The following is a 14,065-nucleotide window of genomic DNA, read 5'->3' as shown; positions in this document are numbered from 1 at the left end:
GAGGCAGTGCTCGACAGACTGGAGGGGCTGATTGTGGACAAGTCCCCAGGACCGGATGGAATGCATCCGAGGGTTCTGAAAGAAATGGCGGAGGTGATAGTGGATGCCTTGGTTATTTTCCAGACGTCGCTGGATTCCGGGGAAGTGCCGGAAGATTGGAAAACGGCTAATGTTACGCCGTTGTTTAAGAAGGGTGCCAGGCAAAAGGCGGGGAATTATAGGCTGGTTAGTTTAACGTCCGTTGTAGGTAAAATGTTAGAATCCGTCATCAAGGAGGAAATAGCGAGGCATCTTGAGGGGAATTGCTTGATAGAGCAGACGCAGCACGGTTTTGTTAAGGGGAAGTCGTGTCTGACAGATTTACTGGAGTTCTATGAGGATGTGTCTAGGGCAGTGGATAGAGGAAAGCCAGTGGATGTGGTCTTGATTTTCAGAAGGCGTTTGACAAGGTACCTCACAAGAGTTTATTGCAGAAGGTCAGGGGACATGGAGTTGGGGGTAGGGTGTTAGCGTGGATCAGTAAGTTTAAGTTGGTGATTCTTCGGCGGGAACTCACCGGCGCCGAGCGGAGCGCGCGGATTTGTAAATAACGGTAAGGAATTAACGGCCGAGAAAAAGTTTCAACGTTCAGCTTCAGGATTAAAATGGTGATTTACTGTGTAAATACAGCGTATCTGTATAATAACAGAGCCGGGGGGTGGCGATGGTCAGTTACACTGTGAAGCGGCACGGTGGGGGCTCAGTGGTTGGTGCTGCGCTCTCTCGGCGTCAGGGAGGCCCCGGCTTCAATTGGCGGCCTTGGGCTCAGTGTCTGTGTGGAGTCTGTACATTGTCCCCGAGTCTGCGGGGGGAGCCTTTCCTCTCACATTCCAAACATCAGCAGCATAGGGACACTGGGCAGGATCAGTTACTGCTCAGTGTCAGGGGGGAGGGTAAACACTGGGATAGGATCTGGCTGGATGGACTGAATGGCCTCCTCCTGCACTGCAGCAATTTGAGGGAGAGATCCCAGTTATTACAATCCAGGCTGTGTGTGTGTGTGTGTGTGTGTGTGCGCACGCGTGCGCAAACAACATCTAAATTGGTCTTCTGGATATCGTTGGCATTGCAGCCATTTCCATACACTGAGAAATTTCTGGGGCTTGCTTGAAAGTCACTGTGGCTTCACCCAATAACTGATACTGGCTTGGTGTGGGTGAGGTCGGGTCACTGGGGTTAATCAGCAATAAATCCGGATCTGTTCAGATGACTAGATGTGTGTTACAGAGCCTCGCTGGAATGATATTGTAAATTTAGTGTCAAATTGAAGAGACCCAAAAGGGAGAATAAATTTGTGCTTTGGGATTTTTGTTCACAAATTCAGACACACTGGAAATATGAGTTGTTGGATGAGATTAAGAATGAAACGGGGAACTGCATTTTGGTTTTAAACCTTGTTTATAAATTATTGCTGTTGAATAACTTTGAATTCTGATTTGAAGAAATTACATGTCTGAATCACTTTTCCATTTCCCTATTGGAGAAAGGAGAGGACATCAGCTGAGTTTGATTAGGGTGTACACAGACATTGACACATCCACACGAGTGGAGAATATGGAGCCACATGCATTTGTATAGCATCTTTAACATAGCAAAACATCCCAAGACACTCAACAGGATAAAAAGTCAGTGGGGAAAAGAAAGACATAAAACAGTCAAAGGAGCAGCTGGGCAGGTGACTAATTTTAGTCAGATTGTTAATCTTTTTAAGGTGCATCTGAGAAGAGGGAAAAGTAAAGCAGCCGAGAGGCTTAGAGAGGGAATTCCAGAGCTCAGGACTTGGCCTGAATTGTGGACAAATTATCCTCAATACACACAACTTGTCAGATTGGGCAAGGTAAAGATGTCACTGGTTTTTCAGGCTGCTGTTTGCTACATGAATAGGAAGAGAGGGGCCATGGAGAGATTTAAAAGCTCGTTTGAATATTTTAAAATTGAGGTGTTGTCAGGCTGTGAGACAGTGTGAGTTGGTGAACACAGGTGAATTAACTGAGACGTGGTGTGAGTTGGTTTGGATTTCACAAGCAGAGTTTCAGAGCAGTGAGAAAGTAGAACCAGATACCAGCAGTTTGCATGTTGAACCTTGCATGTTGAATGTTGGACCCTTAGAGGATGAGAGGTGGGATTTAGTGGTGGGAGATGAAGAAATGGCTGAGGCCTTAAATAAGTTTTTTGCCTCGGCCTTCACAGAGGAGGACGCAAATAGTTTGCCAGATATTAAAGATAGAAGGATGGTAGGAGTTGAGGGCCTGAATGCGATTACTGTCACTAGAGAGGTAGTGCTTGATAGACTAATGGGACTGATGGTGGACAAGTCCCCAGGACCAGATGGAATGCATCCCGGGGTTCTGAAGGAAACGGCAGAGGTGATAGTGGATGCCTTAGTGATTATTTACCAAAATTCGCTGGATTCCAGGGAAGTGCCGGAAGATTGGAAAACGGCTAATGTTACGCCGCTGTTTAAAAAAGGTAGCAGACAAAAGGCAGGGAATTATAGGCCGGTTAGTTTAACGTCTGTTGGAAAAATGCTTGAATCCGTCATCAAAGAAGAAATAGCGAGGCACCTGGAAAGGAATGGTTTGATAGAGCAGACGCAGCATGGATTCGTTAAGGGGAAGTCGTGTTTGACGAATTTATTGGATTTATACGAGGATGTGACTAGTGAGGTAGACAGAGGGGAACCGGTGGATGTGGTGTTTCTAGATTTTCAAAAGGTGTTTGATAAGGTGCCTTACAAAAGGTTGCTTTAGAAGGTTAGGGTGCATGGAGTTGGGGGTAAGGTGTTAGCTTGGGTAGAGAATTGGTTGCCTAATAGGCAAAGAGTTGATATCAATGGGTGCTATTCTGGTTGACGGTGACTAGCGGAGTGCCGCAGGGATTGGTGCTGGGGCCTCAACTGTTTACATAGATGATCTGGAGGAGGGGGCTGAGTGTAGGGTGATGAAATTTGTTGATAACACGAAGATGAGTAGAAAAGCAAATTGCGCGGAGGGTGTGGAAAGTCTGCAGAGGGATCTGGATAGGATGGGCGAGGACATGGCAGATGGAGTATAATGTTAGCAGGTGTGGGGTTATCCACTTTGGCAGAAATAATAGGAGGGATTACTATTTAAAGGGTGAAAAGCTGCAGCATGCTATGGTGCAGAGGGACCTGGGGGTCCTTGTGCATGAGTCGCAAAAACCCAGTCTGCAGGTGCAGCAGGTGATCAAGGTGGCGAATGGGATGCTGGCCTTTATAGTGAGGGGGATAGAATATAAAAGCAAGGAGGTCTTGCTGCAACTGTACAGGGCACTAGTGGGGGCCGCAGCTGGAGTACTGTGCGCAGTTTTGGTCGCCGCACTTGCGCAAGGGTATTTTGGCCTTGGAGGGAGTGCCGAGGAGGTTCACTCGGCTGATACCGGAGTTGAGGGGGTTGAGCTATGAGGAGAGGCTGAATAGACTGGGCTTGTACTCGTTAGAGTTTAGAAGGATGAGGGAGGATCTCATTGAGATGTATAAGATGATGAAAGGGATGGATAGGGTAGAGGTGGAGAGGTTCTTCCCGCTCAAAGGACAGCAGGACTAGGGGGCACAGCCTCAAGATAAGGGGGGGGGGGGGTGCAGTTTAGAACAGAGTTGAGGAGGAACTTCTTCACTCAAAGGGTGGTGAATCTCTAGAATTCTCTGCCCATTGAAATGGTGGAGGCTACCTCGCTAAATATATTTAAGATACGGGTAGATAGGTTTTTGGTAGGCAAGGGGATTAAGGGTTATGAGGAAAAAGCGGGAAAGTGGAGCTGAGCCACTTCAAATCAGCCATGATCTTATTGAATGGCGGGGCAGGCTTGAAGGGCTAGGTGGCCTACTCCTGCCCCTATTTCTTATGTTCTTATGACTTATTGGCACTGTGTGCGCTGTGTTCCAGGCATTGCTTCAGAGTACACCATGGGAATGCATTGACTATTTCACTAGAATGCCCTGATGTTGAAAATCAGAGTGCTGCTAACTTCCGTTAAAGGAAATGTTTAAGTTTGCCAAATTCTAGAGTACAATGTATGGGTTTTAGGCAATTTCAGTGAGTCGAGTTTGAGCCACTAGCGCTTAACTAAGCACCCCCTTCCACCCCAACCAGGGGTGATGTGATACTGTTTAGGTCTCCTGCCAGGGGCTGCTGCCCCCTTCCTGTGGAGAGCAGAAATATCACAAGAACACAGTAAATAGTTGATCACAATGAACTCCAGGACCAGAGAGGACAGGAACCTGTTATCCTTCACACAATTTTCAATGGAAATAGTACAAATAACAGGTTCACCACAACTGGGTTATTTGTGCATGCTTGCACTTCATTTGCCTCTTGCCCTTTTCTGTGTCTCACCATCATGTTTCCTGTCCATTGGTGTCTCTCTTGGTATTTTCTTTTTAGGAGAATGGTCCAGGGAACAGGAATAGGCCATTCAGCTCTTTGAGCATGTTCCCCATTTAATAAGATTGTGGCTGAGTCAAGCCCACCTCCTCAGATCTTCCTGTGAAGCCTTTGCCAAGTGTACCTGTTATTGGAATGAAACTTAAGTCAGACCTGGTCTTTTGAAGAAATATAAGATATCCAGCAGTTTTTTCAACTTGCTGTCATCAGTCATATTTGAACTAATCCAAGTGGAGTACTTGGATATCAAGAATCTGAAAGCTTCAAGTGATCTTCTGGTGATCGCTCCTTTCTGAGTGACCATAAGATGGAGCAGGAGTAGATCATTTGGCCCATCGTGTCTGCTCTGCCATTTAATGAGATCATGACTGATCTGGTATGATGATCCTCATTCCATTTTCCCCTTTTATCCCCATAATGCTTGGTTTCCTTGCTGATTTAAAAATCTGTATCTTTCAGCTTTGAACAATACAAATCTGAATCTCCATCATACATCAAACCCAGTTTCACAGTTTTGGACCACTTCTGATTTTGACCTCCAAGATTGTCGGGAGATAGATGAAATGTGAAGCCAAGGCCACAATTAGATCAGCCATGATCTTATTGAATGGCAGACCAGGTTCAAGGGGTCAAATGGCCTACACCTCCTGTTCCTAGTTTTGTATGTTCATATCTTGCCAGCCCTTTCACAATTCTGTTTATCAATTTTATTGCAAATTGTATTTCACAAAACAAATCCCTAAAATAATACCACTCTTGTTCCAAAGAAAGCTTATGAGAAGCAAGTACAGAATAACACGTGCAGGAACTATCCTGCTGGTTACCAGGGCAACCTATGCTGAAAGCTATATTTATACATAAAACTCAAACTGCAAGTGACAGAATTATTTTTCCCTGACAGTAAACTGTTCCCCTTTTTCCTTTTGTGTTATATTTAAAATACAAGAATGTAAATTAACCAACATTTATTAGTTATAATTGAAATATTCTCTTATTAAAGTGGCTACCAATCAGTGCAAGGTGGATACCCAGATCACCAAATCTGACTTGTTTATATATTTTTTCCAATTGCAGGATTCCTATAGAAAGCAGGTAGTTATTGATGGGGAGACATGTTTGTTGGACATTCTGGACACGGCAGGTCAAGAGGAGTACAGTGCCATGAGAGACCAATACATGAGGACAGGGGAAGGTTTCCTGTGTGTCTTTGCAATCAACAACACCAAATCATTTGAAGATATTCATCAGTACAGGTTGGTGTTGCTGTATGTTTAGTCCTTTCCATAACCTCCACAGGAAGGCAAATACATAGAGAAGGGCAATAGGACCTTGAAGAAAAAATGGTGGCTCTGTTTCTGCTGTTGGGATTATTAAAATAGAGGATACTCGTGTGTAGCTCATCTGCATAGACCTGTTGGCTTTTTGTTCCACTATACACAAGATTAGAACAAGTGAACACATGTCTATTTGCTATCTTTAAACCAGCCAGTTGCGCACTCTCATCAATTTGAATACAATTAAGCAAAAAGACTTCTGCAATGTTTTTGGATCAAATTATTTAAATAGTTCTTAAGCTGTTAACAGAGTAAAGACTGAGTGGCCTTTAGGTGAAGTGGGTTTTCAAAGGCGGTATATTGGGATCTCATTTTTAAGTCCTGCATTCTGCTTGTTTAGACATGATAGAATGCATCATAAGAAATGGCTGATCTAATCATGGCGCCACTTTCCTGTAAGAAGGAGACTGTCTTACTATGTCTTTCTTGAATAGTGGTATCACATTTGCAAGTTTTCCAATGCACTGGGACCTTCCCAAAATCTAGGGAATTTTGGAAAATTGCAACTAATACATCCATTATTCCTGCAGCCACTTCCTTTTCATAAGAACATAATAGAACATAAGAAATAGGAGCAGGAGTAGGCCATCCAGCCCTTCGATCCTGCCCCGCCATTCAGTAAGATCATGGCTGATCTGTCCTGGCTCAGTTCCACATTCCCACCCTCTCCCCATAACCCTTAATCCCCTCGCTTATCAAAAACCCATCAACCCGCGTCTTAAAAATGTTTAGCGAGGCAGCCTCCACCACCTCAACGGGCAGAGAATTCCAGAGATTCACCACCCTTTGAGTGAAGAAGTTCCTCCTCAACTCCGTTCTAACCCCCCCCCCCCCTTTATCTTGAGGCTGTGCCCCCCTAGTCCTACTGTCCTTTCTGAGCAGGAAGAGCCTCTCCACCTCTATCCTATATATCCCATTCATCATCTTATACGTCTCAATGAGATCTCCCCTCATTCTTCTAAACTCTAACGAGTACAAGCCTAGTTTATTCAGCCTCTCCTCATAGCTCAACCCCCTCAACTCCGGTATCAGCCTAGTAAACCTCCTCTGCACTCCCTCCAAGGCCAAAATATCCTTGCGTAAGTACGGCGACCAAAACTGCACACAGTACTCCAGTTGCGGCCTCACCAATGCCCTAAGATAAATGCCACCAGGTATACAGAACTTGTTAGCCTTTAGTCCTGTTACTTCTCCTAATGACCTGGTTGTTCCTTTTGCAACCTCCTGCTTTTCCACTGTTCTTAGAATGCTTTCTGGGTCTTCTACTGAGAAGACAGATAGCAAGTCTCTTCTATTTTCTTGTTTCACATTAATTCCCCAGTCACACCCTGTAAAGGGGTAACACTATTAATTACTCTTTTTTTACATATTTGCAGAAGCTCTTACTATCAGTTACCCTCCCTCCCACCCAATAAGTATTGTACATCTTTTCTCAGTCTGATGCCATCCTTTACTTCCTTAGCTACGGGTGCTACATCTTAAGAGTCTTTCTTACTAGAATAATCTTTTGAGAGTTATGAAATATATTTGACTGCTTCTCTACCACCTTTACCATTTAACCCATTTTCACAGTCTACTATAGTCAACGCTTGTCCTCACCCTCATAATATCTTTTATTTAAATTGAAAACACTAGTTTCAGGTCCAATTTCTCACCCTCAAACTGAATGTGGAATCTTTGCATGTTGTGCTCTGTCTTGCCTGGAGGATCCTTCACTGTGTCATCACTAATCTTGTCTCAATACATATGACCAGATCTAACACTATTCCCGGTTGGTTACAGATCAATTGTTCTAAGAAATGGTCCCAAATGCACTCTGGCTACCTTTTTAAAAAACCCCTGCAAATATGGTCATGCATTTCTGACAAGCACCATTATTTCCTGACTTGTTCTGTCCTAAAGTGAACTACTGCCAGGAAACCTTTAAACCGCTCCTACCAGTGGCTTCTTTCACTTGCTATTTCTGCCTCCATCCATACATGATGGTCCTAACCAAGATCATTTTTCATTATTGTACTGATCTCATTTTTGGTCAACAGACATACCGCACCATCATTTTCCTTTCTTCCTTTCCTTCCGTGGTGTCAAAAATTTCCTCAGGATTCAGGTCCCAGCCATGGTCACTTGGCAACGTATGATAGCAATTGCAAACATCATACTCGTTATTTCTATTTGAGCTATCGTCTGTCCATTTTGTTACGAATTGTGTGCATTTAGATAAAGAGCCTTTAATTCTGTATTTTTTACCACTTTTTTCCTTTCTCTGACCTTTTTTCTGGTGTACGCTGTTCCTTTTTGTCACAGATCATACTTGCTGTGATACCTTATCATATGATGCTTGGTGTAGACAATGCACCAAGGGAAAACAAACATGCTTACCAACGAAAAACTCCAAACCAGGAAACTCTTAACATTTTCTTTCTTTAATGGCAAGAAGTGGAGAACACCGATTTTAAGTTATTTGGCAAAAGAGCCACAAGGGTGATGGTCAGATTTTTTTGAAAAAAGGCAGTGAGTTGCTGTGTTCTGGAAGGCACTTCCTGAAATGCTGGTGAAAGCAGTTTCAATAATAACTTTCAACAGGGACAATATTTGCAGACTATTGGGCAATGACCAAAGGAATGTGATTGGTGGACTCACTCTTTAAAAGAGTTGGCACAAGTACAATGGGCAGAATGGCCATCTTCTGTTCTGTTAGATTCAGTCATTCCATATCCATGTGATGCATCCTTAATGGCATTAAGCGTCACGGCAAAGTCAGTTTTTTTGAAGAGTACTGCTCCCTATCAGAGGCTTCCTGTGTCTTTGCAGAGAGCAGATAAAAAGGGTGAAAGATTCGGATGACGTCCCAATGGTTTTGGTGGGAAACAAGTGTGATCTGCCAGCCCGAACTGTGGAGACTCGGCAAGCCCAAGACCTGGCTCGGAGTTACGGCATTCCTTACATTGAAACCTCTGCCAAAACCAGACAGGTAAGAGGCTGTCTATGATCAATCTAATCGAGCGTCCATTGCTTTTAGTCTTCATTTAGTGCTCATTGTGGAAGTGTTATTACTAGGTTCCACTTCTCTTTTTTAGCTCGTGGGTTGTACAATTGAGCTCACCCAAAACTTGCCCGTTTGCGAACTTGTTCTCCTGTCACCCCTGCCTGTTGCTTGTTAACCTACATTTGGTTTTTTTTGTTCCATAAGCAGCTTGATTTTAAACTTTTCATCCTTCTTTTCAAATCTCCCATGGCCCGTCTTCCTCCTATCTCTAATCTCTTCCAGCCCTGTGGTTTGTTGAAAAACCTGATTTGTTCCAGGCAATGCCTGCAGCTGTCTGGGTCCCCAAGCACTGAGGTTTTCTCCCTGAAACTCTGCTTCTGTCTCATTTAAACCTCCCTTTTGAGGACAAGATTTTGATCTCTTTGTATGGCTGAGAGTTAAGTTGTGCTTGACAAAGCACCTGTGAATTGCCTTGGGTTATTACACTGCATTATATATGATACAAGTTCTGCCACTCTGGATGATCATTCCCAGATCTGCCTGATAGAGGCTAACCAAAAACTATGTTTTGATCCCCTATTCGAGATTGAGGAAGTACAAAGGCTATGTGATAAAGTAGAGTTGAGCAAAATTAATGGATGTACAAAATTAGTTTAAGGGACAATGCAGAGTAGTGGAGTTGGTGGGAAGTGTATAGTGGTTTACATTCATTCATGGGATGTAGGCATTGCTGGCTGGGCCAGCACCCATTCCAAATTGCCCTTGAACTGCCATTTTGAAGGGAACTGTGGGTCTGGAGTCGGAAGTCTACAGCACAGAAAAGGCCCTTCATCCCATGTCTGTGCTAGTCAAAAACAACCACTTAACTATTTTAATCCTATTTTGCAGCACTTGGTCCATAGTCTTGTGTGCCTTGGCATTGCAAGTGAACATCTAAATACTACTTGAATGTTATGAGGGTCTCTGCCTCTATTATCCTTTTTAGCCAGTGACTTCCAGACTCCCACCCTCTGCATGTAGAAGCTTTTCCTCACATCCTGTCTAAGTCTCCTGCCCCTTTACTGTAACTTTACACTCCCTAGCAATTGATCCATGCACCAAGGGGAAAAGTTTATTTTGTCTACTCTTAGCTATGCAGGAGTCACATTTTAGGCCAGACTAGAGAGGACGGCAGATTTCTTACCCCGAAGGGTATTAATGAACTGGCTGACCTTGTGATAACGTGGTCACCATTACTGACCCAGCCAGCGGCACACTCATCCCATCAAATATAAAAAAGCAAATAAATTGGGCAGGTTTGATAGACCATGTGGTCTACTCCTCCTACTACTAATTCCGTATGTTCTTGCTATACATCAAATCCCAATGCTCTTTTCCCAAGTCCTAAAACAATCTTTACTCTTGAAGAGCACAGTAATTCAGAAGCTAGAAATAAAAACAAATGCTGGAAATATTCAGTAAGTTGAGCAGTATCGGAGGAGAGAGAGTTCACATTTCAGGTCAGAATATAAGCACCATTGAACACAAGAACATAAGAAATAGGAGCAGGAGTAGGCCATCTAGCCCTTCGAGCCTGCCCCGCCATTCAATAAGATCATGGCTGATCTGTCTGAGAAGATGGGGGTCAGCTGCCTTCTTGAATGCAAGTGAATGACTTGGTTATAAGCCAGAAGTCATTACCTTACTGAATGAGGACAGTAGATTTCTCTTCCCTCAAAGGTAACTTCAGGGAATCTGTTGGGGTTTTTAAATATTCAGTAGTTTCATGGACACTGTTACTGAGATTTTATGTAATTCATTGAATTTTCACAGTAACTTCATTGCAGAGTTAATGTCAGACTAGTGACAAATAAATAAACTTTAACTTTAAATTCTGAATTGAAATTTCCCAGCTGCCATGGGGAATTTCAACACTTCTCCCGATCATTAGTTCTTAACCACTATGCTTACTTCCCCTGATTACTACTCCAACTGCAGAAAGGTTTAGTGTGACTTGTTGCACCCCACTCCTTTTATTTCTAAAACCAAGAACCATATTCTTCAAACTTCTCAACCTATCTTGCCACCTTCAAAGATTTGAATACATTGACTCCCAATTCTTGAAATCCCTTTAAGAACTTACCATTCTGTTTATATTATTTCTCATTCTTTCTGTGTACCATTGCATCTGTCATGTAATTTCAGTCTGTTACTGCTATGCTCATTGCTATCTTGGACTGGAAGGTGAAACTAAGGTATTTACCCGGAGGGAGGTGTACAATTTGTTAAGAAGGATGATTCTGGGTCAGGACACAGTTTGACCAGAAATTCAAAATACCATAATCATGAGATCAGATCAGAGTCTGAGAATTCTGTGTCAATTAACTCTACAAGGCACAAGTCAGGAAAGTAATGCAATGCTTTCCATTTGCCTGGATGGGTATAGCTCCAACAACACAAGTTTACACCATACAGGACAACTGATTTGGCATCCCATCCATCACCTTTAAAATATTCACTCCTTCCTCCGCTTACACAGTGGTATGTGTGTATCATCTGCATGATGCAATGCAGCAACTTACCAAGGCTCCTTAGACAGCATCTTTCAAATCTACAGCTGTTACCATCTAAAAGGACAATGGCAGCAGATGTGTGGGAACACCAGCACTTGCAAGTTCCTCTTCAAGCCCCCCACAATCCTGACTTGGAAGTACGTTGCCATTGCTTCACTGTCACCTGTCAAAATCCTGGAAATCCCTCCCTAACAGCACTGTGGGTGTACCTACATATGAAGTGTAGCGATTTCCGCTATCTTGGGAGTAATTGGAGATGAGGAATTAATGCTGGCCTTGTTGCATGTTCACTGCCCATGAATGAAAGAAATAATTTCAATGCACTTCTGTTTGATCTAAGAAATGTCAGGATGCAATGATGGAGGATTAGTCGAGTTTGTGTTTCGGGGGCTTTAGGATTTGAAGGCAGAAAACGCTGGAAAAATTCAGCATCTGTTGCCAGAAGAATAGAGTTAATGTTTTGAGCCCAATTTTACTGTGAAGTGTCTCCCTCTTCTCGACCCACCTTTTCGATCCGAAGATGTGAATCTTTTGTGAGGTTACTTAGTCCAGCCAGTGATGAGGCTGGGGTAGTGAAGTACAGAAAGCTACGTCCACAGGTAACAAGAGTTCAAAGTGACGTGGGGTTCGGATAAATTTAATAAACTGTTTCCACAGGATCTAGGATCAGTATTCCGAAGGTGCGAGTTAACTAATAAAAGAGCAAGAGGGAAGGTGGCTTTAATTTAAACATTACTAGGCTGATACCGGAGTTGAGGGGGTTGAGCTATGAGGAGAGGCTGAATAAACTAGGCTTGTACTCGTTAGAGTTTAGAAGAATGAGGGGAGATCTCATTGAGACGTATAAGATGATGAATGGGATGGATAGGATAGAGGTGGAAAGACTCTTCCCGCTCAAAAAAGACAGTAGGACTAGGGGGCACAGCCTCAAGATAAAGGGGGGGCAGTTCAGAACGGAGTTGAGGAGGAACTTCTTCACTCAAAGGGTGGTGAATCTCTGGAATTCTCTGCCCGTTGAAGTGGTGGAGGCTGCCTCGCTAAATATTTTTAAGAAGCGGGTTGATGGGTTTTTGATAAGAGAGGGGATTAAGGGTTATGGGGAGAGGGCGGGAAAGTGGAACTGAGCCACGACAGATCAGCCATGATCTTGTTGAATGGCGGGGCAGGCTCGAGGGGCCAGATGGCCTACTCCTGCTCCTATTTCTTATGTTCTTATGTTCTTATGTTCTTATAATCAGCGTTATGGTTGGGAAGGGCTGCCTGACAGGGTGGTGGAAGCAAATTCAACAGTAACTTCCAAATGGCCTCTTTCTGTACTGTCTTCGTAAAGCCTCCAGTTAGCACGTGCGTAAGATTTTTTTCCTAACCAGCGGGATTTGTGTTTCAGGGAGTGGAGGATGCTTTTTACACCTTAGTCCGTGAGATCAGTCAACATAAAGTGAGGAAATCTAATCCACCAGATGATAGTGGACAAGACTGTAACAACTGTAAATGCGTGATATTGTGACCTCTGGTAAGTCTGATTCACCCCAAGTATTGGGAACACTTAGGATTTGCTGCTAGTCTCTCTGAAGGTGATATCCTCTACCTTCTCAATTTTCCTTAGCTCTGTCTCATGTTTATCACACAGGTATTTTGCCTACTATTTCACTTGCACTGTGTGGACTTCTCTACAATATCCAGCAATTTGAGATTCAAGGCTTGTGCTCTCTATTCTTTTCCTATTTCCCATTCGCACACTGCCCCTCAGTGGTATCATCTGAAAATGAGTCCAGTTCCATACATACACTGACAACATCCAACTCCATCTCATCACTGTTATTATTTCCACAGCTTCCGATCATTCCGGCTGCTTGTCTGCCATCCAAATTTTATACGAAGAAAATGCTTCAAATAAATTGGAAGCAGTTGTTTTTGGTTCCCTCACCTTCTGTTCCCAAGCCACTGCCTCCATCCCTCCCATTGGCAACTATGAGATTGAACACACTTGTTTGCAACCACATCTGACCCTGATGTGAGCTTCCAACCACACATGCACACCGCCCATTTCCACCTCCTATCATTTCCCAACTCCGCCCCTGCCTTGGCTCACCAGAGGATTCCAACAATACAGACGGAAGTCATTTGGCCCATTGAGTCTACACTGACTCTCCGACACAGAGCATTTATTATCAAGGACCCCCTCTTGCCCATCCCTACAACCCCACGCAATCCCCCTAATCTACATATCTTGGGATACAAAGGGCAATTTAGCATGGCTAATCCACCTAACCTACACTGTGGGAGGAAACCCATGCAGATGGGAGAGCGTACGAACTCCAGACAAACAGTCACCCAAGGCTGGAAATGAATCCAGGACCCTGGTGTTGAACATGAGCAGGAGGTGGCCGTCTTGCCCCTCAAGCCTCATCTGCCATTCAATAAGATCATGGCTGATCTTTTTGTGGATTCAGCTCCACTTAGCCCTTAATTCCTTTACTGTTCAAAAATGTATCTATCCTTAAAAACATTCAATGAAGTAGCCTCAACTGCTTCACTGGGCAGGGAATTATGAAGAAGTTCCTCCTCAACTCGGTCCTAAATCTCCTCTCCCTTATTTTGAGGCCATGCCCTCTAGTTCTAGTTTCACCTGCCAGTGGAAACAATTTCCTTATTTCTATTGTATCTATTCCCTTCATAATCTTTCTTTTCTATAAGGTCTCTCGTCATTTTTCTGAATTCTGAGTATAGCCTCAGTCTCTCCTCATAAGC

The 14,065-nt window shown here is 43.6% G+C and overlaps 1 protein-coding gene across 2 annotated transcripts in view; it reads left to right on the top strand.

Moving 5' to 3' along the window:
• Positions 1-14,065, top strand: part of LOC145343772 (GTPase HRas) — a 66,242-nt gene that overhangs the window by 40,039 nt on the left and 12,138 nt on the right. For both annotated transcript variants that reach the window (XM_080190093.1, XM_080190092.1), the window contains exons 3-5: positions 5,517-5,695; positions 8,588-8,747; positions 12,702-12,827. In XM_080190093.1, coding sequence (XP_080046219.1) covers positions 5,517-5,695; positions 8,588-8,747; positions 12,702-12,821 — 459 coding nt within the window. In that variant the 3' untranslated portion in view covers positions 12,822-12,827. The remainder of the gene's footprint in view (positions 1-5,516; positions 5,696-8,587; positions 8,748-12,701; positions 12,828-14,065) is intronic.

Source organism: Carcharhinus amblyrhynchos, chromosome 6, assembly GCF_965287045.1.
Source record: "Carcharhinus amblyrhynchos chromosome 6, sCarAmb.v2.hapA, whole genome shotgun sequence".
NCBI classification, from domain to species: domain Eukaryota; kingdom Metazoa; phylum Chordata; class Chondrichthyes; order Carcharhiniformes; family Carcharhinidae; genus Carcharhinus; species Carcharhinus amblyrhynchos.
This window is presented reverse-complemented; position numbering and strand designations above follow the sequence as displayed.